Below are 22,934 nucleotides of genomic sequence, written 5' to 3'. Positions count from 1 at the left end.
TAAATATTTGTGTTGTCAGTAAAGTTTTTCTGATGATTAAATCTGTTAAATATTTGTGTTGTCAGTAAAGTTTTTCTGATGATTAAATCTGTGAATTTTTTGTGTTGTCAGTAAAGTTTTTCTGATGATTAAATCTGTGAATTATTTGTGTTATCTCGCTTCCAGCTGGGAGGATGTGGGATCCTCGGCGTGGGCGTCTGGCTCTCGGTGACTCAGGGAAACTTCGCCACCCTGTCGGCGTCGCTGCCGTCGCTGTCGGCCGCCAACCTGCTGATCGCCGTGGGAACCATCATCATGGTGATCGGCTGTCTGGGATGCGTCGGCGCCGTCAAGGAGAGCCGGCCTCTGCTGCTCACCGTAAGAACCGAGTTTAGCTTCTAATTCCACCGAGAAGTCAGAAAAACTGGGACTTTCTGATGATTTTCAGCATTTAAATGAGTTTAACCGCTTCATATCTGCTCAATGAAGAGGAAATATTTATAAAAATATAGAAAATATGCAGGATTTATTGTTTTTATTGAGAATATTTTGAATTTAATCTGGTTCTATAAATGTCAGCGCAGCCACAAATGAAATGAATAAAGTCACGTGTAAAATCTGGATTTTTTTGAATGAAGTCTGGTACAAAAAATGCTTCTGCAACCATTGAGGAACTGAGGAAAATTAGGCCTAAAATGGGGAATATTTTGAGTAAAGTCCGGTGCTATAGGTGCAACCATGCAAGGAATTGATAAATTTACATCTAAAACTGCGGATATTTTCAGTGAATATTTACACAATAACTGAATAAACTCAAGGCTAGAATTAGGAATATTTTGAGCAAAGTTTGGTTCTATAGATGTAAACACAGACACACAAGAAATGACAAAAGTTGAGTCTAAAATTGAGAATATTTTGAATGAAGTCTGGTACTACACAAGAACTGGATAAAGTTTAACATCTGGAAGTGTAGATGTCAGTGAAGGACTGAATAAAGTCGAGACCATAATTTAAAAAAAAATTAACTAAGTCTCATTTTCTAGAAGAATGTCTAAAAAAGACTAAAAATTCAGCAGTGAATTAAATTACTGTATTTTACATGTCTAACTTCAAAAATTACCAAAAATGACTCCTTTTCTCTAGATTAATTCTGTAAAAAGCTAACAATTCTGAACTCCTCAATGCAACTGTGAAGCAAAGAGTGACTAAACTGGAACCAGGATTCATGTGGCAAAAATTCAAGAAGTTATCTCTTTAATTGATTAAGATGTATTGAATTCAACTTTTGTTTTCTTCGCTACAAAATGTAAAAACAAAAATTACTAATTTCCGAGCGTTCTTGAACTACTCATCTGTGACATGGAAAACTTGTGATATTTCATCAAAATCCTTTCATTCTACATGAATCATTTGCCAAAAATAAACCACATTTGGTAAAACAATAAAAATTTGTCACTTTTCATCGCAGCAGTGAAGCCTGAATGATTCAGCTGAGACCAACTTTTTAAATCGCTGGATTTTACATGTTGAACTTTAAAAAATTTACCAAAAATGACCCCTTTTCTCTAAATTAATTCTGTAAAAATCTAAAAAATTCTGCGCTCCTGAATGCAACCGTGAAGCCAAGAGTGACTAAACGGCAACCAAGAATCATGTGGCAAAAATTCTCGAACTTTTATCTTTTTTTGTAAAATAATTGCTAAAAATTGATGGATTAAAATTTTACGTTTTTTAGATACAAAATGTAAAAACAGAAATCGCATGTTCAATTTCCCAACAATTCTTGAATTATTCATCTGTGACGTAGAAAATATTAAATATATATTTCAAATATTTCATCAAAATTCTTTCATTCTTCATGTCTCATTCACCAAAAACAAACCACATTTGGTAAAACACAAAAAATTCGGTACTTTTCGTCTCAGCAGTGAATTAAATTACTGGATTTTAGATGTCTAACTTTAAAAAATAGCCAAAAATGACTCCTTTTCTCTAAATTAACTTGGTAAAAAACAAAAAATTCTGGAATCCTCAGTGCAACCGTGAAGCCATGAGAGACTAAACTGGAACCAAGAGTCGTGCAGCAAAAATTCAGGAACTTTTCGGTTGAACTGCAGACTGTGTTCCTCTGATTTCTGTCATTCTAACGGTGTCAGCTCGGTTATTTTTTATTTTTTTTGCTTCTTCATGGTTGTTCTGTTTCCATAGAGGTTCAGGACTTTAATAATGATGCCAGCAGTGAAGAAAAAAAGAGACGGAAGCAGAAAAAAAATCAAAAGTGCTTGAGGATCAGAGGTTTAAACCCTCAACAGGTCGCACAGATGTGAAGAAATTCAACTAAAAATGGAGGAAACATGAAGAAATTCAGTTTTTCTAATAAAAATGTTATTTTTACTGCGGAGCTCCCAGATTCCTGCAGACTGACGGATCATATGTTGGTCTAGACTATTTTTAGTGTTTAGTCTGTTTGTTTTTGGGTTTAATAAAGTTCTGCTGCAATCTGAGGAAAGAATGGAGCAACGATGAGCATCGACTGGACCAGTAAAATCATTTATTCCAGTTAAACTACAGAGAGTTCATCAGGACCAGATTTGCAGAAAATTCATGCTTCGTCCTGTTTTATTTCTTGGGTTTTATCCAAACTGCATTTGGATTCCGAGCGAGTCGCTCTAAAAGCTCATTTATCGGCAGAAACGTTGGATTGAGGTTCATCTAAAACCTAAAAACATCCTCTGGCCTCTAAAAGCTTCAAAGCTCCGTTTAAAAGTCCAAATATTAAACCAGTTATGAAGCATCTGCCAGGTTTTACTGCTTCTCATCAACGTTCTGATTTATTACCAGGAATATGGACAGAAATAATGGTGACAGCAGAGAAAGATAGAAGAAAAAAAAGGAATTTATTTCTGATTACTGAATAAAAAGCCAACAGGAGGGGTTTTAGTTTTGGATTTCAGCTTCTGACAAAATAGCAAAAGACATTTATGTAGAGTTTTTAACAGTTTAGAAAAAATAGGGTTGTTTCACATCTTTTCTCTGTTTTTCCTAAATTGCAGGCAATAACTAATAAAACTACAATTAAATATAATAATAATAAAATATATTATTTTACATGTTAACAGTTGAAAAACAAACAGTAGATAACGTCTACATCAAAAATTAGTACTTTATTTCTACAACACTTTTTTCTCACATTTAAATTAACAAACATCGTTATTTTACAGATTTTACATTATCATGTAAAGCACGGCGGTGGCGGTATCATAATGTGAAGCACTTTAGTTCATTTGCAATTTTTTTAAAGAAAGCATTTGAAAATATATATTTCAATTAAATATTTTAATTTTAATCCTCCTTTTTAATTTTTTTTACTGTATTTAAACACATTAAAAATATTTAACTTTTTATTTTCGGTTTTTTAAATTTATTTTAAAATTATTTTTAGATATTTGTTTATTTATATTGCAAATTTTGAACATAACATTTTTCCACCATATTTTAGTATTTTTTCTGGTACTCTTGCTGCCAGATTTTCACACTTTTTTCTTGTTTTTTTCTTTTAACCATTTCTTAAAAATTGTTTTATTGTAATTTTACTGATTTTCCCTGTTTTTGTTAAATTACAGACAACAAAAACAATTGTTTTAATTATTTTATAAAAATATGAATTTCCAGATTATTTACATTTATTTGAAATAAAAATGTGATATATTTTGGACTGACAGATGGTAGACCATTTTTAAAATGTCATTTAACAGATTGTCCTGGTTTGTTAAATAAATTTACAAGTTTCATATAAATAAATAAAAAATATAAAAAAAATAATTCATCCATATACACACACTTTCTGACTATATTTAAAGTAATTGAAATTATACGTTTATGCAGTTTTCATAGTTTATTTTATTTCATTTATTTATTTACATGTATTTTTATTATTTTTATTTGTATTATACATATTGAACATTACATTATACAATTACATTTTTGAAAAAATAAAAATTATAGCGCTCTTGCTGCCATATTTTCACCGTTTTTGCAAATTTTTTCTTTTTTTACAGTGTACCTATTATTAAACTATTAAATATGAAACATTTTTCTGCAGACGTTGAGCCGAACTCTTCTTCTAAACCCTCCGTCTGAACGGATTGTTGGGCCTCGGAGGTGTTTTGACAACAGATAAACTCGTCTCATCCATCACACGGAATAATTCAGGAATGATTCTAATAGAATTAATCATGAGGAAAATCGCTCAGCAGGAAGCAGCAATTAGCGTCTCGGCGGGAACGAGCCTCGGTGTTGATCATTAGCCGATCCGTGACGTTTCCCCCTCAGTGGCCGAAGCGAATAATGAGAGCCGAGGAATTAGAAGCTCCGGTTAGAAAAGACTCTAATGATCCCGTCTGTCAGGAGGAAAGTCTGAGGATCACCGTGGAGCTGGAAGCATCTCTATCACCTGATCTGAGCCACTTCAGACAGTTTTATCTTCACCCAGATGTTTCTTCTAGCACTAATCCTGCAGCAACATCTGGACAGAGTCGCTGAGGGGGAATCAGAGCTGCAGATTTAAAACTGGAAACCCATCAGTCACAAGAAAATGACCCATTTTCTGCAGCATTTTCCAAACTTCTGTTCCGTTTCTGCTCAGACAGTTTCAGGTTTTTACTGCTGGAGCTGCTCCATAGTTTGGAGGAAAATGAATCATCACAAAATATCTGGTTCACAAATAAAAACAAAGAAAACAGAAAACAACTAAATCCAGTTTATCTGCAGCCAACAGAATCCTGAAGTTTACAGTTTGTTCAGGGACCAGATGATAAAACAGTTCCTGATAATGTTGTGTAAACTTTGCGTGAACCGTGCTGCAGTCGCCGCCTCTCCATGGCAACAGAAGCAACACCATGGTTGCCTGGCAACCAGCAGAGCTCAAAAAGTCGCTGCACCAGGTCAGAAATAAAAAAAAGAAAATATCCAAATATCATTCCTAGTCCACTGCAGAGCTACTGTCTGCTGAGGAGGGAAATAAATCTGCTATAAAATGGAAGAAGTCCAACATTTTATAGACAAAAAAAAAAAAATGACCGTAGTGCAGATCTACAGCTGCCAGAGAGGATTTAAAATAGTTTATCAGAATTACAGCAAGAAACAAATACAGGAAAATATTTAGTGTCAGAATTACTGCAAATGCACCACAAGTGGTAGTCACAAAAATCCAATTTATTATGTTTTAAAAACAAGATATTTTTAAAACTACAGCAGTAATATAGGACTAATTAGTTTATTAAATATATTTCAGAAATTCTGTCTTAAAAAAATATGTAAAAATGACCCAATCCCAGTGCATCAGTGTAAAGTTATCAATAATATTGGTAGTTGTCAAAAAATAAGCCTGTAATGCATGGTGGTGGCAGCATCATGATGTGAAACACGGAGGTGGCAGCATCATGATGTGAAGCATGGTGGTGGCAGCATCATGATGAAGCATGGTGGTGGCAGCATCATGATGAAGCATGGTGGTAGCAGCATCATGATGAAGCATGGTGGTGGCAGCATCATGATGTGAAACATGGTGGTGGCAGTATTATGATGTGAAGCATGGTGGTGGCAGCATTATGATGTGAAGCATGGAGGTGGCATCATCATGATGTGAAGCATGGTGGTGGCAGCATTATGATGTGAAGCACGGTGGTGGCAGCATCATGATGTGAAACATGGTGGTGGCAGCATCATGATGTGAAGCATGGTGGTGGCAGCATTATGATGTGAAGCACGGTGGTGGCAGCATCATGATGTGAAACATGGTGGTGGCAGCATCATGATGTGAAGCATGGTGGTGGCAGCATCATGATGTGAAACACGGAGGTGGCAGCATCATGATGTGAAGCATGGTGGTGGCAGCATCATGATGAAGCATGGTGGTGGCAGCATCATGATGTGAAGAACTTTTTAAATCAAGGATTTAAATATATATATAAATTTTAATTTTAACCTTAGATTTGGTTGTTTCTGTGAATTTCGAAGACTGTTTTTCATGCATTTTACAGTTTGTTTCTGGGATAAATTTTGTAATTAAGGCGATATTTTAAAAATAGCCCGCCTTTAAAATCCAGCAGCAGGTTTGGAGGTTCCGAGGCTTAAATAAAAGTTAAATAAATGTGCTTTTTGGTTACAGCAAAATCTTAAGTTTTTTGCAAGTAGTGAGAGAACAGTGATTTTATTAAATTATATCGATTGAAAGCTTCTTTTTGCTCAAAAAGTCCCACATGATTAGTTCAAGGAATAAAGGAATGTTAAAAATCTAACGATTCTTCCTGTTTTTATGGTTTATTTTCTCTGATCAATGACAGAATTTTAGTAATATTTTAAAGATATTTTACTTTTTAAACCAGGCAGCAGGTTTTCTTTTATTTTTGTGTTTTTTGTTGCACTTTTGGAGTCTTAATTTGGAGTTTAATGCGCTGGTCATGACATAAAACCAGACTTGCTGTCTCTAAAGTTAAAATATGAGCCTTTGGAGCCCCAGTTTCTCCACAGATTTAGTTTTCAGCAGATAGTTAATGTCTTGTTTTTCCACCGAGTCGATACGAGTCAGAGATCAGGGAGGAGGTTCTGGTCGTTTGAAGACCAAACCTGTACTGATCAGTCAGAAAGGTGAGATCATTGTGGAGGAAATCAACGGTTTTCTCTGAAACAAGCTGTGAAATGATGAAAAGAGCTCCTCAAAGGCTTCGTCCACTTCAGCAGCAGGAGGCAGGACTTCTGGAGAAATTCTGGAGGATTTCTGGAGGATTTCTGGAGGACTTCTGGGGGACTTTTGGAGGACTCCTGGGGGATTTCTGGAAGATTTCTGGAGGACTTCTGGGGGACTTTTGGAGGACTCCTAGGGGATTTCTGGGGGACTTCATAATCATGATTTGAAGCATGGTGGAGGCAGCATCATGATGTGAAGATATTAAAAGTAGAAGTAGTAATGTATGACAAACTAGTTTATTAAATATATTTTAGAAATGTCCATTTCTTAATAATATTCTTCATTCCGTTAACCAAGTCGTTGGTCTAATTAGCGGGTTCTGAACTGTTGTGGTCATTTTTTGTTTTCAGCTCTAAACACCATCAGCAGATTCCACAGTTTCCAGCCATAACTTGAACTAAAACGGAGCAGTAATGTTAGAAATGAGCGTATTCGTCCTGTTAATTTATTACAGTGAAGTCATCAGAGGGTGAAAACGAGCCTCCGGAGTCGCTGAGATAAATTCTCATAATGTGTGTTCGGTCTTTACAGAGCAATAAAAGCGAGCGTTCTTCAGATATATTAGAGGTAGAGTAAATATTAAACATGAGTTCCAACTCTCCGGTGAATAATCCGTTTTCTGTTGCAATAAAAACCAGAAGAACTGCCTTGTCTTCAGGCTCCTGCAGGTCCTGGTTCCTCCCTGGAGGCGTCGGTTAGATTCAGACCAGGTGTGGCTCATTAAGTCTGGAGGAACAAGAACTGTAAAAAACCTGCAGGACGCCGGTGCTTCTGAAGCAGCTTTATCTGATAGATCGACATGATTACATCCAGTGTTATCTATCTGGATCTCACCGGCTTTAACAGCGAGAGCAGAAGAGAGGGAAGAATCCAGCTCAGAACACTGTCCTGGTTTCCACTGTTATCTGGTGGTGGGAATAATTAGAGGGTCTCGAGGCCAAACATGAATCTTTCTATTAGTTCTGCTACATGATAAGGGGAAGGATTTCAGGAACAGAAGCAGCGTTTCTAAAAGATAAAAAAATATATATATAAAAATTCACATCCTTTTATGGAAGTTTTCTTTTTTCACAGATATTAACATTGAATTATGGTCCATTTAATTTGGCTTTTATGACAATTCATTGAAAAAGTGTGTTTAATGTCAGAATTTGTAGAAATTTCTACAAAATAATGTCAATTAAATACAAAATGTAAAATAAATCTTTGCATGAGTGACCATGAAGGAAACAGGAGGCCACCAAGTCACCTATGACTCCCCTGAAGGAGTTCCAAGAGGAAAAAAACTAGTGAGGGAGGCCACCAAGACATGGTGGTGGCAGCATCATCATGTGAAGCATGGTGGTGGCGGCATCATGATGTGAAGCATGGTGGTGGCGGCATCATGATGTGAAGCACGGTGGTGGCAGCATCATGATGTGAAGCATGGTGGTGGCAGCATCATGATGTGAAGCATGGTGGTGGTGGCATCATGATGTGAAGCACGGTTGTGGCGGCATCATGATGTGAAGCATGGTGGTGGCGGCATCATGATGTGAAGCATGGTGGTGGCGGCATCATGATGTGAAGCACGGTGGTGGCGGCATCATGATGTGAAGCACGGTGGTGGCGGCATCATGATGTGAAGCACGGTGGTGGCAGCATCATGATGTGAAGCATGGTGGTGGCAGCATCATGATGTGAAGCATGGTGGTGGCAGCATCATGATGTGAAGCATGGTGGTGGCAGCATCATGACGTGAAGCATGGTGGTGGCAGCATCATGACGTGAAGCATGGTGGTGGCAGCATCATGATGTGAAGCATGGTGGTGGCAGCATCATGACGTGAAGCATGGTGGTGGCAGCATCATGATGTGAAGCATGGTGGTGGCAGCATCATGAGGGTAAATGAATGCAGCAACGTCTACAGAAATCCTGGAGGACGACCTGATGCAGTTTTCACTTTGACGTGAACATATTTTTTTTTGTGAATTCTTGTCCAAAAAGCCAAATTATTTCGACAATGATTTAATGTTAAACAGCAGTAGAAGGAGAAAACCTTCAGTGGGTGTGAATACTTCCTAAATACAGAATAGTGTATTTACTTGTATAAAATACTATCATGCTTCAGTACATCACCTACTGTCTATTTAATACTAGAACTGGTTTCATGTTCAGCTTCTACATTTAAAAACAGACAGTATATTATACTTATAAAAATGCTGTTTTGTTAAATATCTAAGCAGCCGTTTTGGTTTTTGACCCGTTTATAGAAAATCTTTGTGACATTTCAGACGTCTTTGAGGCTTCGACAGACGGATTTCTACTTTGAAACCTCTCCGGTTTGATCCGAGGCCCAAAAAAAGGTCGAAGTATTCGATACTTCCGGAGAGATTAGATGGAAGCCAGAAAACAACCTGAAATATAAACTCATGCTGCAGAATTTTCTTATCTCAGGTTCACGTGGCTTCCTGTTGGAGGACATCCAGCTTTTTATTGGACTGAATGTAAATTAGCTTCCCCTCCACTAGCCGCGGTGATGCTAATGGACAGATCCAACAATATTAATCATCTAGTAAATGATAAGGAGTCAAATATTGACCTAAATTAGTAGAAAAATGTACAAAATCTGCATTTTCCCATAAGAATTCAGTGGAACATCAATATTTTTACTGCCTGTTCCATCCATTACTATTATTAAATTCTGCATTTATTCATATTGCTAGTTTGTTTGGTTTTTTTACTGATATTTTATACATATTTTTGCCTCATCCCTATTGCCCTGCTGTGGAATTAATAAAGGATTATCTGATCTTAACTTTTCATACTTTAATGTCGCTGATAATACTTTCAGATTTTAATCCCGTCACACAGAAGCTACTCTCCTATACGACTAAACTCACATTTATGGTTGGAAAGAAGCAGAATCTTTCACCAAAATGTTAAAATTGACTGAATGTTTGGTTAGTTTTAGGAAAATATCCCATTAAAATCACCAGTTTATGCAACAAAGCTTCATTATAAAGAGTAATTCAGAGTTTATTCTCCCAGACTAAATAAATACATGATTGCCTCAGGGGGAAAATGTGATTTTAAACCTTTAAGTTGCAAACATTCGTGTAATGAGTTGTATTGACCTAAGTTACAACAAAGACTAGTGAGGGAGGCCACCAAGACTCCTATGACTACTCTGAAGAGACTTGCTAGCTTCAGTGGATGTCCAGATATTTTTGCCAACATGACTTGAATCTGTTCTTAACCAAACACCTTATAAAGACAGTTCATGGTGGTTTTTCCTTTAATTTGTCACCTGTCTGCATATTTATTATATTTATTATTTAGTTCCTCTACTTTTGAAACTTTAATCACATTTTGCTGATAATACCTTTATTTTTTAGTGTAACTTTGCCGTATAAAAACCTTCAGAATTGATGAACATCTTGTTTTTTGACAGCAGCTTTGTAAACCGTTGTAATGCTTCTTGTTCTGAGATAAGTTGTTTATCTGGTTTCCTTTTATTCTGACTTCCTATAAATCTTTATTTTTCCTGCGGCTGAAAGCAGCAAACAGAACAACGTTATTTCAGTTTGAATAATGAGGAATCAGGAGCAGCGTATCGAGTCTGGTTCGGTCCTTTAGTAACAGGATCCAGTCTGTGTTCATGATAATTCATCACAGCGAGGCGAAACAAAACAAGTTCTGTCTGCTGAATCATCTACACCAACCTCAAACCATGAAAATCTAAAGTGCCTCCACTTCCTGCTCACGTAAACAAGAGCATCATTAACATCTCGTTAGACAGCAGCTCCGCAAAGCAATTTAGAGAAAATTAGGTTGTTTTTTTTATGTTTTACATCTCCATTTAAACCTTTTACCAAAAAAAATGAACACAATTTCAGCCAGATGTTTGGATTTTTTTTATGTTAAAAACAATTCAAATGATTGTTGTGCACTTAACTAAACGGCACGCTGTTTATACTTTTATCATTATTAATGTTTAACAATTTCTGCTTGATTATAATGATGTTTTACTGCAGTAAAATATAAAACAGAAGGAAGACTTCTGCCATAAATTATCCCACTGAGTCTGACTGTTGACTCTGGTCTGAGGAAGAGGAGTTAAATTTACTATTAGGAGCAGAATAACGGGGATTTAAAGAAAGATTTTGTTTCAGATTAGATGCATATCATCACAAATACACCATACCCACTGTAAAGCATGGTGGTGGCAGCATCATGACGTGAAGCACGGTGGTGGCAGCATCATGACGTGAAGCACGGTGGTGGCAGCATCATGACGTGAAGCACGGTGGTGGCAGCGTCATGATGTGAAGCACGGTGGTGGCAGCGTCATGATGTGAAGCACGGTGGTGGCAGCGTCATGATGTGAAGCACGGTGGTGGCAGCGTCATGATGTGAAGCACGGTGGTGGCAGCATCATGATGTGAAGCATGGAGGTGGCAGCATCATGATGTGAAGCATGGTGGTGGCAGCATCATGACATGATGCATGGAGGTGGCAGCATCATGATGTGAAGCACGGTGGTGGCAACATCATGATGTGAAACATGACGGTGGCAGCATCATGATGTGAAGCATGGAGGTGGCAGCATCATGATGTGAAGCACGGTGGTGGCACCATCATGGTGTGAAGCATGGTGGTGGCAGCATCATGATGTGAAGCATGGAGGTGGCACCATCATGATGTGAAACACGGTGGTGGCAGTATCATGATGTGAAGCATGGAGGTGGCAGCATCATGATGTGAAGCATAGTGGTGGCAGTATCATGAAGTGAAGCATGGTGGTGGCAGCATCATGATGTGAAGCATGGTGGTGGCAGTATCATGAAGTGAAGCATGGTGGTGGCAGCATCATGATGTGAAGCATGGTGGTGGCAGTATCATGATGTGTTTGATACGTGTGATCCGTTTGTTTTCCAAGTGCTGGTGAAGCATCAGTTTCTGGCTGCTAATGACGTCCCTCTGCTATCACACCCAGCAACACAGAGCGACACAGAGTACGTCATTCTGCTTCCATTCATTTGGTCTGAAACGTCTCAACGACTCCGATGAGTTCTTCTTTAGATCAACTTTAAACCGTCTTTAGCGGCAGCTGCTTCAGAAAACAGTAGAGTTAAATCCCCGTCAGCTAGCGGCAGACGTTAGCTGGCAGAGAGAGATAATGGTGGAGCAGCTGAAGAGCTGGTTATTTTCCTCAGGAGCTGTTCTTAAGAAGCCCAGCCAAGAAGGAGAGTGAAAAGCAGAACCATGGATCCAAAATAAAGCTCCGGTTCTGCTATTAGCTTAGAATCAGCATCACAGTCTTTGGGTTTCTGTTTTTCTGCCACCGATTTAAATCTGTCTGTTGTTGAGCTAAAAACAACAAAACGACCAGAAGTTTAACCTCCGCTGCTGCAGGTTGGCAGCTTGGAGAAATTAAACTCTTAGTTTGTGTTTTATACGCAGAATTTTTCATGTCATTAGTGTCATTTTTTTTTTGTCTGGTTTTTGCAATTTTGTGTCTTGTTTTTGTTTTCTCACATTTTCTTTTTGTGTCTTTTAAGTCATTTTGTGTTTTATCATTTTTGTCTGCTTTTGTGTCATTTTATGCTATTTTGTTTGTGCAATTTTGTGTCTCGTTTGTCTAACTTTATATCTTGTTTGCATAGTTTTGCATCTTGTTTGCATTATTGTGTGTGGTTTGTGTAGTTTTGCGTTATTTTGCATCTTGTTTTCATAATTTTGTGTCTTGTTTGCGGTACTTTGCGTCTTGTTTGTGTCTCCTTTGCATACTTTGTGTCTAATTTGTGTAATTTTGTGTTTAGTTTGCATTACTTTGTGTCTCGTTTGCGTAATGTGTCTTGTTTGTGTCTCCTTTGCGTAACTTTGTGTCTCGTTCGTGTTTTCTCACATTTTTTAAAAATTCTTTTTTGAGTCATTTTGTGTTTGTATCATTTTTTGTCTGTTTTTGTGTCATCTTTTGTATGGATTTAGTAATTTTGTGTCACTTCTGCCACTTTGTTTGCTGCCGGTGATTCAGATCCGTCTGAAGTGCAGCTTCAGGTTGTCGGTTTGTAGAAATGAAAACTCTTAGAATGAGGTAATTCCTCTGTCGACAGGATAAACGTCGTGTTTCTGAGCTCTGAGCGGGTCTGTTCTGGACTCTTTCTGCCTTCAGGTGGCAAAAAAAGAATGGATTAAAGCAGCTGTAAGTCGGAAAACTGAATCCAGAGGGGAGGTTTAAGAGGCTGTAGAAACTTGCTGTAAGATTGTTGACCGCTGCATTTAATGTAAATTTCAGTTAAGACTATTAAGGGAGGCCACCAAGACCTCTATGACTCCTCTGAAGGAGTTAAGACTATTAAGGGAGGCCACCAAGACCTCTATGACTCCTCTGAAGGAGTTAAGACTATTAAGGGAGGCCACCAAGACATCTATGAGTCCTCTGAAGGAGTTAAAAGACTATTAAGGGAGGCCACCAAGACCTCTATGACTCCTCTGAAGGAGTGGAAGGAGGTGAAAACTTCTTCAAAACTAAATAATTGATATTTTTTGGTAGAAATCTGTTTTCATTTTTGACATTAAGGATCTTTTTTGGTAACTTCCTGTCAAAAAAAGCCAAATTAAATTGACTATGACTCAGCGTTTAAAAGCAATAAAAGGACAAACACTTTTTAGAGGGACTGTATTTTTAAAACTCTTTTTTATAATTATTCTCTTCCTCTGGATGTTCAAACAACGAGGCCTGACGAAGAGGAATTGATTTTCATTGATTTTTCATTGTGTCTTTTTGCATCTCATTTGTTGGTTCGAGTCTCATTTTCCTTTGTGCTTTGTTTTGTGCCTGGTTTTGCATCATTTTTGTTTGACTTCCTATAAATCTTTATTTTTCCTGCGGCTGAAAGCAGCAAACAGAACAACGTTATTTCAGTTTGAATAATGAGGAATCAGGAGCAGCGTATCGAGTCTGGTTCGGTCCTTTAGTAACAGGATCCAGTCTGTGTTCATGATAATTCATCACAGCGAGGCGAAACAAAACAAGTTCTGTCTGCTGAATCATCTACACCAACCTCAAACCATGAAAATCTAAAGTGCCTCCACTTCCTGCTCACGTAAACAAGAGCATCATTAACATCTCGTTAGACAGCAGCTCCGCAAAGCAATTTAGAGAAAATTAGGTTGTTTTTTTTATGTTTTACATCTCCATTTAAACCTTTTACCAAAAAAAATGAACACAATTTCAGCCAGATGTTTGGATTTTTTTTATGTTAAAAACAATTCAAATGATTGTTGTGCACTTAACTAAACGGCACGCTGTTTATACTTTTATCATTATTAATGTTTAACAATTTCTGCTTGATTATAATGATGTTTTACTGCAGTAAAATATAAAACAGAAGGAAGACTTCTGCCATAAATTATCCCACTGAGTCTGACTGTTGACTCTGGTCTGAGGAAGAGGAGTTAAATTTACTATTAGGAGCAGAATAACGGGGATTTAAAGAAAGATTTTGTTTCAGATTAGATGCATATCATCACAAATACACCATACCCACTGTAAAGCATGGTGGTGGCAGCATCATGACGTGAAGCACGGTGGTGGCAGCATCATGACGTGAAGCACGGTGGTGGCAGCATCATGACGTGAAGCACGGTGGTGGCAGCGTCATGATGTGAAGCACGGTGGTGGCAGCGTCATGATGTGAAGCACGGTGGTGGCAGCGTCATGATGTGAAGCACGGTGGTGGCAGCGTCATGATGTGAAGCACGGTGGTGGCAGCATCATGATGTGAAGCATGGAGGTGGCAGCATCATGATGTGAAGCATGGTGGTGGCAGCATCATGACATGATGCATGGAGGTGGCAGCATCATGATGTGAAGCACGGTGGTGGCAACATCATGATGTGAAACATGACGGTGGCAGCATCATGATGTGAAGCATGGAGGTGGCAGCATCATGATGTGAAGCACGGTGGTGGCACCATCATGGTGTGAAGCATGGTGGTGGCAGCATCATGATGTGAAGCATGGAGGTGGCACCATCATGATGTGAAACACGGTGGTGGCAGTATCATGATGTGAAGCATGGAGGTGGCAGCATCATGATGTGAAGCATAGTGGTGGCAGTATCATGAAGTGAAGCATGGTGGTGGCAGCATCATGATGTGAAGCATGGTGGTGGCAGTATCATGAAGTGAAGCATGGTGGTGGCAGCATCATGATGTGAAGCATGGTGGTGGCAGTATCATGATGTGTTTGATACGTGTGATCCGTTTGTTTTCCAAGTGCTGGTGAAGCATCAGTTTCTGGCTGCTAATGACGTCCCTCTGCTATCACACCCAGCAACACAGAGCGACACAGAGTACGTCATTCTGCTTCCATTCATTTGGTCTGAAACGTCTCAACGACTCCGATGAGTTCTTCTTTAGATCAACTTTAAACCGTCTTTAGCGGCAGCTGCTTCAGAAAACAGTAGAGTTAAATCCCCGTCAGCTAGCGGCAGACGTTAGCTGGCAGAGAGAGATAATGGTGGAGCAGCTGAAGAGCTGGTTATTTTCCTCAGGAGCTGTTCTTAAGAAGCCCAGCCAAGAAGGAGAGTGAAAAGCAGAACCATGGATCCAAAATAAAGCTCCGGTTCTGCTATTAGCTTAGAATCAGCATCACAGTCTTTGGGTTTCTGTTTTTCTGCCACCGATTTAAATGTCTGTTGTTGAGCTAAAAACAACAAAACGACCAGAAGTTTAACCTCCGCTGCTGCAGGTTGGCAGCTTGGAGAAATTAAACTCTTAGTTTGTGTTTTATACGCAGAATTTTTCATGTCATTAGTGTCATTTTTTTTTTGTCTGGTTTTTGCAATTTTGTGTCTTGTTTTTGTTTTCTCACATTTTCTTTTTGTGTCTTTTAAGTCATTTTGTGTTTTATCATTTTTGTCTGCTTTTGTGTCATTTTATGCTATTTTGTTTGTGCAATTTTGTGTCTCGTTTGTCTAACTTTATATCTTGTTTGCATAGTTTTGCATCTTGTTTGCATTATTGTGTGTGGTTCGTGTAGTTTTGCGTTATTTTGCATCTTGTTTTCATAATTTTGTGTCTTGTTTGCGGTACTTTGCGTCTTGTTTGTGTCTCCTTTGCATACTTTGTGTCTAATTTGTGTAATTTTGTGTTTAGTTTGCATTACTTTGTGTCTCGTTTGCGTAATGTGTCTTGTTTGTGTCTCCTTTGCGTAACTTTGTGTCTCGTTCGTGTTTTCTCACATTTTTTAAAAATTCTTTTTTGAGTCATTTTGTGTTTGTATCATTTTTTGTCTGTTTTTGTGTCATCTTTTGTATGGATTTAGTAATTTTGTGTCACTTCTGCCACTTTGTTTGCTGCCGGTGATTCAGATCCGTCTGAAGTGCAGCTTCAGGTTGTCGGTTTGTAGAAATGAAAACTCTTAGAATGAGGTAATTCCTCTGTCGACAGGATAAACGTCGTGTTTCTGAGCTCTGAGCGGGTCTGTTCTGGACTCTTTCTGCCTTCAGGTGGCAAAAAAAGAATGGATTAAAGCAGCTGTAAGTCGGAAAACTGAATCCAGAGGGGAGGTTTAAGAGGCTGTAGAAACTTGCTGTAAGATTGTTGACCGCTGCATTTAATGTAAATTTCTGCTGCACTTCTGACCCTTCACTGTCCAAACACAGCAGAGGGAAAAGACTTTATTTCAAGGATTAATAACAGGTCAGGAAATATCACGAAAAGACAAAATGGCAAAGATTTTTTTTTTGTAAATGTCTCCCGTTATTTAGAGCTCCTACTAAAAGTATCCACCCTCTTCTAAATGTTCCTCTTTTTACTGCTTCCCAACATTAAATCACACCGTTTAACTTGGCTTTCTAACCAAGAACTTACAAAGATGCAGCTGGTTGGTTCTAGAAGTCAATAGTTGGTAAATGGATGATGTGAGGTCAGTGATTGTAGGATAAAGACTCCTGGACCTAGAAGGTCCACTCCCTCCTGGATAGAACTACACCATGAAGACTAAAGAACACTCCAAGAAACTCTGAGAAAAGGTTGTTGAAAAGCATCAGTCAGGACAATACAAGAACATTTAAGATTCCTGAAGATCTCCTGGAGTCCAGTTAAATCCATCATTAAGAAATGGAAGGAAGATGGAACGTGAATAAATCTGACTGGAGCAGGATGTCCTCAAGACCTGAGAGACTAGTGAGGGAGGCCACCAAGACTCCTATGACTCCTCTGAAGGAGAAAGAGACTAGAGAGGGAGGCCACCAAGACTCCTATGACTCCTCTGAAGGAGAAAGAGACTAGAGAGGGAGGCCACCAAGACTCCTATGACTCCTCTGAAGGAGAAAGAGACTAGAGAGGGAGGCCACCAGGACTCCTATGACTCCTCTGAAGGAGAAAGAGACTAGAGAGGGAGGCCACCAAGACTCCTATGACTCCTCTGAAGGAGAAAGAGACTAGAGAGGGAGGCCACCAAGACTCCTATGACTCCTCTGAAGGAGAAAGAGACTAGAGAGGGAGGCCACCAAGAGACCTATGACTCCTCTGAAGGAGAAAGAGACTAGAGAGGGAGGCCACCAAGACTCCTATGACTCCTCTGGAGGAGTTCCAGCTTCAGCAGCTGAGATGTTAGAGACTGTTCATCCAACAACTGTTGTCTGTTCTTCACCAGTCACCAAAGAGAAAGACTCTGTTGGAAAAAGGTCAAATTAAATCTGGACTAGAGTTCACCAGAAGACATGTGGAGACTCTGAAGACACCTGGAAGAAGGTTCTTTGGTCTGAGGAGACCAGGATGGAACTTTATGTCCATCAGACTATATGATATGATTGATGGACATCAAACACTGAACATCATCACAAACACACCATCCCCACTGTGAAGCATGGTGGAGGCAGCATCATGATGTTCCTCAGCAGCAGGTCCTGGAAGGCTGATAAAGGTAGAGGGTAAATGAAATCCTGGAGGACAACCTGATACATCTGAAGAGAACTGAGGCGTGGAGAAGATCAGTTTTCCATCCAGACGATGAGTCGAAGCAAACAGACAAAGATCCTCAGGAATGGTTTGAAAACAACGAGGTGGAAGTTCTGGAGGCCGAGTCAGAGTCCAGACCTCAATTAGAAAAGTTCTGTTCAGTCAGGATCTCTGAGGAACCTGACTGAGTTTAACAGTTTATAAAGAAGAACGTTCAGATGTTCAGACTGATGGAGACCAACAGGACCAATGCAGTTAAATGTTCATCTACTAAATACTCACTGGAAGAAGGTGAGAACATCTTCAAAACTAAATAATGGACATTTTTTGGTAGAAATCTTTTCATTTTGACATTAAGGGTCTTTTAGTAACTTCCTGTCAAAAAAAGCCAAATTAAATTGACCATGACTCACCGTTTAAAAGCAACAAAAGGGCAAACTTACTTTTTAGAGGGACTATATTTTTTAAAACTGTCCTTTTTAATTATTCTCTGCAGAACTGTGGTGAATAATAATAAAAAAGGTCTCGTATGGTGACAGTTGGAGGTAGAAGTCTGTTTATTTTAAAAATGTCAGACTGCTGCTGTGTTTCGTCACCTGGCTGGCTGCTATTCTGACACTACCTACTGACTCGCTGAAGGATTTCATCAGCTTTAAAGGTTGAGTGGAGCTGAAAGTTGGAGCGGTTTAAAGAAACGGCTGAAAGTTTCCTCAGCGGTGGAGCTTCCTCTGGATGTTCAGACAGCGAGGCCTGACAGAAGGAAGGGAAATGATTTTAGACAGGTTGTTTTAGGGAGTGCAGCTCTTGAAAAGTGAATCAAACTCACCGTGGACCAAGATAACTATGAGTCCTGTCAAGGAGTTACTAGAAAGACTAGTGAGGGAGGCCACCAAGACATCTATGACTCCTCTGAAGGAGTTAAGACTGTTAAGGGAGGCCACCAAGACATCTATGACTCCTCTGAAGGAGTTAAGACTATTAAGGGAGGCCACCAAGACCTCTATGACTCCTCTGAAGGAGTTAAGACTATTAAGGGAGGCCACCAAGACCTCTATGACTCCTCTGAAGGAGTTAAGACTATTAAGGGAGGCCACCAAGACATCTATGAGTCCTCTGAAGGAGTTAAAAGACTATTAAGGGAGGCCACCAAGACCTCTATGACTCCTCTGAAGGAGTGGAAGGAGGTGAAAACTTCTTCAAAACTAAATAATTGATATTTTTTGGTAGAAATCTGTTTTCATTTTTGACATTAAGGATCTTTTTTGGTAACTTCCTGTCAAAAAAAGCCAAATTAAATTGACTATGACTCAGCGTTTAAAAGCAATAAAAGGACAAACACTTTTTAGAGGGACTGTATTTTTAAAACTCTTTTTTATAATTATTCTCTTCCTCTGGATGTTCAAACAACGAGGCCTGACGAAGAGGAATTGATTTTCATTGATTTTTCATTGTGTCTTTTTGCATCTCATTTGTTGGTTCGAGTCTCATTTTCCTTTGTGCTTTGTTTTGTGCCTGGTTTTGCATCATTTTTGTTTCATTTTGCATCTCGTTTTTGTTGTTTTGTCTCATCGTGTGTCCTGTTTGCATTATTTGTGTTTCACTTGGGTCTGTTGTCATTTTTCATGTTATTTTGTTGTTTTGTGTCTCATTCATGTCGTTTTGCATCATTTTCATGCCTCTAGTCTCTACTTTGTGTCTCAGTCGTGTCCTTTTGCTGCACTTTTTTTGTTCATTCCAGTCTTTAAAGCCTTCTGCTGCTCTTTAAGATTTCAGTTTTGAACCCTTTTTTGCAAAAAACAAACCATGCTTTTAGAATTCAGTCCTGTTTTTACAGTATTTTTGTTACACAGACATCAACGGACGCATCTCATTTCATGGAGTTATTTTTCTGACCTTCTGAATCCACATTTTCCGAACATTTCTCTCCTGGGCAGTGTGGTGATATCTGAGCCGGGCGGCTGATGGATGAGACCGTAAACGTTTTAAACACTCAAACGGGTCGAGAGAAAGAAGACGAATCGTCCTGAGATGATGGAGGAGGAAACGTGGCTCCTAACGGATTCAGAACTGTACATCGGCTCTGACAGTCTCTGATCTCTTGACCCGTTTGCTCTCGGTGGTCTTTCCTTTCTGTATTTTTTCCACTTCTTCCTCCTCAGACAGACGGCCATTATCTCCCCTGTGGTTTGATAAAATGACGAGTTAAATAACAGCCTTCTCTCATCTCTCCACAGTTCTTCATCCTCCTCCTGCTCATCTTCTTCCTGGAGATCCTGTCAATCATGCTGTTCTTCATCTACCAGGACGAGGTAAGACGTCTTGATTACCACCTGTAAGATCACAGTAATTGGCTGCTGGACGTCCAATTCATGTCCTTTGTGCATAGTGGAGAACGCTGATGTTTCCGATTTAAGGTGGCAGTGAAACGATGTGTCTCAGTATCGAGGTTTGCTTCACAGCTGTGTTGAGTTTTATAGAGATTTTTGAAAAAAAAATCTTGACAAAAATGCTTTGGAAATTGTGGAAAACGGGTCAAAACTAGTTAAAAATGAAGTACAATGTATTAAAAAAAAATGACTGACAATTTGTCCACAATGATGCCAAACTTACTTAAATGACTTAGGATATGTCTGAAGTGGCAAAGACTTGTCTAAAATGAGTTAAAAGATTCTCCAAATTGAGTTGGAAACTCTATAATGTCTGAACCAAGAACAAAACTCACCCAATGTTCTGCTGCCGGGTGCAAGAATGAACACAAGAGTCTTCATGCTCTTGAAAATTGTGGAGAATAACTCAAAACATGTTAAAAATGTAGCAAAATGTCTAAAAAAAAAACCAACAACAGAAAATTTGTCCACAATGATGCAAAACTTGCCTTAAATGACTTAGAATTTATCCAAAGTGGCAAAAACTAAGCAGCAAGAGTGAACACAAGAGACTTCATGCACTCAAACATCACCAAAATAACTTAAAAAGTGTCTAGAAGGACTCAAAATTGGTCCAAACTTAATTCATATGTTCAAAATGGTTCAAAACTAGTTAAAAATGAATTCAGATGTGTTTAAATGACTTGAAAAATTTGTCCAAAATTATTCAGAATTTGTCTGAAATTACTAAAAATTTGTCCAAAGTGGCAATACCTTGTTCAAAATGAGTTAAAAAATTTCTTGACATTGACTTGAAAACTCATCAAATGTTCTGCTGTTGGCTGCAAGAGTGAACACAACAGTCTTAGTGCACTCAAACTTGACTACAATTACTTTAAAATCATGGAGAATAACTCAAAGCATTTTAATAATTAAGACTGAAAATTTGTCCACAATGACTGAAAATGTGCTTTAAATGACTTAGGATTTGTCCAAAGTGGCAAAAACTTATCTGCAAGAGTGAACAGAAGAGTCTTCATGCACTCTAACTTGACCAAAACGACATGAACATTTTCCAGAAGGACTTTAAATTCATCCAAAATGGTTCAAAACTGGTCCACAATGACTCAAAATGAATCCAAATTGTCCAAAATGAGTTGAAAATTGTGAATAGTTACTCAAAGCTAATCCAAAAATAATTAAAATGTCTATAAAATGATCTAAAAATTTGCTCAAAATTACTATTAGCTTTGCTGGTAGTAGTAGCAACGGTAATGTGGCTAACGTTAGCTTTTATGGCAGTAGTAGTAGTTTTTGTTGTTGCTGTAGCATGAGTAGTAGTAGTATCAGCATTAGTAGCATTAGCATTAGTAGTAGCAGTGCTAATGTGGCTAACGTTAGCTTAGATGGAAATTTTAATTTAACCCACTAAACCAGGACTGGGTGTGCTACTGTATTTTCCTGTTAGCATCCGTTAGCTTCTCTCTCTCTTGGGTTTGTGCTTCCATGTCTTCACACACTCACAATTTAATTTTGTTAATAAATCTCAATTCATCGTCCATTTTGGATGATTTACTTGTAAATAAGGCGAGAGAAATGAAAGCAGACAGATGAGCCGTCCCTCTCCTAATATGAATTTTTAATCCCTTCACATTTTCCACAAAGGATTTACCATCACACTGAAGGAAAATGCTAAACTCCATCCATGTTAATCTCAATTAAGGGTTCAAGGGCTGGATTTTGGATTAGTTGTTGAAATTTTCACAATAGATGCATCATATTGTCGACGTACGGCGTCGCTGGTATCAAACCCATGTGAATTTACTCTTGTATTTTGGACATAAACCTCCGTGGAGCACTGAGCAAACAAACATCCCGACAATGGGTATTAGTTGGACTTCATGAGATTAGTGAGATTACTGGAGCGCTGGGGAAATTACAGCCCCAAAAATAAGTCCGCTTGATGCCACGAGTGAATCCAATCATTTGAAATGCAGTCCGAGTGTTATCCTGTGAAACCACAATGAGACGAAGCTCTGACACATCAATTAAAAGAACAATCAGAGTCGGAACAAAAGAGCCTGAACTCCTAGCAAAAGTCCAAACAGTCGCTTCAGTTAAATTAGCTGTGAAATTAATCTGCGCTCAACAAACCAAAAAGTGACGGCGGCACTGAACTAATGCTGAACTTTGAGGCTCCATGTCATGGAAATCCTTTTTTATTGTCTTTTTCTTTAATGTTTTATAAACTTAAGTGTAAAATAAAAGCTGCTTCACAAACGTGTCAAAATCTTATCCAGTTTTTATGTAAAAACTGGAAAACCAAGAGCGATCCAGCTCTATAGTGCCGCCCCTTCATTGCTTCCAGTTCAAAATGAGCTGCAAGAGTGAACAGAAGAGTCTTCATGCACTCAAACGTAGCCAGAATGACTCGAAATTTTTCCAGAAAGACTCAAAACTAGTCCAACATTAAATAAGATATGTTCAAAATGGTTCAAAACTTGTCCAGTCACTCAAAATGTGTCCAAATTGGTCCAAAATGACTTCAAAACTGGCTGCAGAGTGAACACAAAAGTCTACACACAAACTGGACCAAAATGACTAGAAAATTGTCCAGAAGGACACAAAACTGGTCCAAAATTAAATAAAGTCATTAAAAATGGTCCAAAATTTGTCTAGAATAATTGAAATTTGTCTAAAATGACAAAAACTTGTCCAAATGAGTTGAAAACTAGCTGTAAGACTGAACACAAGAGTCTTTGTGCACCAAAACTCAAACTAAATGACTTTTGTATAAAATCAGTTAAAATATGTTCAAATTACTTGAAAATTTGTCCACAATAGCTCAAAATTTGTCCAAAATGACTCAAAACTTGCTTAAAATG

The 22,934-nt window shown here is 38.5% G+C and overlaps 1 protein-coding gene and 1 long non-coding RNA gene across 4 annotated transcripts in view; one reads left to right on the top strand and one right to left on the bottom strand.

Annotated features, from left to right (window-relative positions):
• tspan4a (tetraspanin 4a) overlaps positions 1-22,934 on the top strand; it is a 180,056-nt gene that overhangs the window by 103,261 nt on the left and 53,861 nt on the right. For all 3 annotated transcript variants that reach the window (XM_055009581.1, XM_055009576.1, XM_055009575.1), the window contains 2 exons: positions 166-357; positions 19,918-19,992. In XM_055009581.1, coding sequence (XP_054865556.1) covers positions 166-357; positions 19,918-19,992 — 267 coding nt within the window. The remainder of the gene's footprint in view (positions 1-165; positions 358-19,917; positions 19,993-22,934) is intronic.
• LOC111588983 (uncharacterized) overlaps positions 1-22,934 on the bottom strand; it is a 136,504-nt gene that overhangs the window by 105,162 nt on the left and 8,408 nt on the right. The window lies entirely within an intron of this gene.

The sequence above is a fragment of the Amphiprion ocellaris genome, chromosome 1, assembly GCF_022539595.1.
Source record: "Amphiprion ocellaris isolate individual 3 ecotype Okinawa chromosome 1, ASM2253959v1, whole genome shotgun sequence".
Taxonomy (NCBI): Eukaryota; Metazoa; Chordata; class Actinopteri; family Pomacentridae; genus Amphiprion; species Amphiprion ocellaris.
This window is presented reverse-complemented; position numbering and strand designations above follow the sequence as displayed.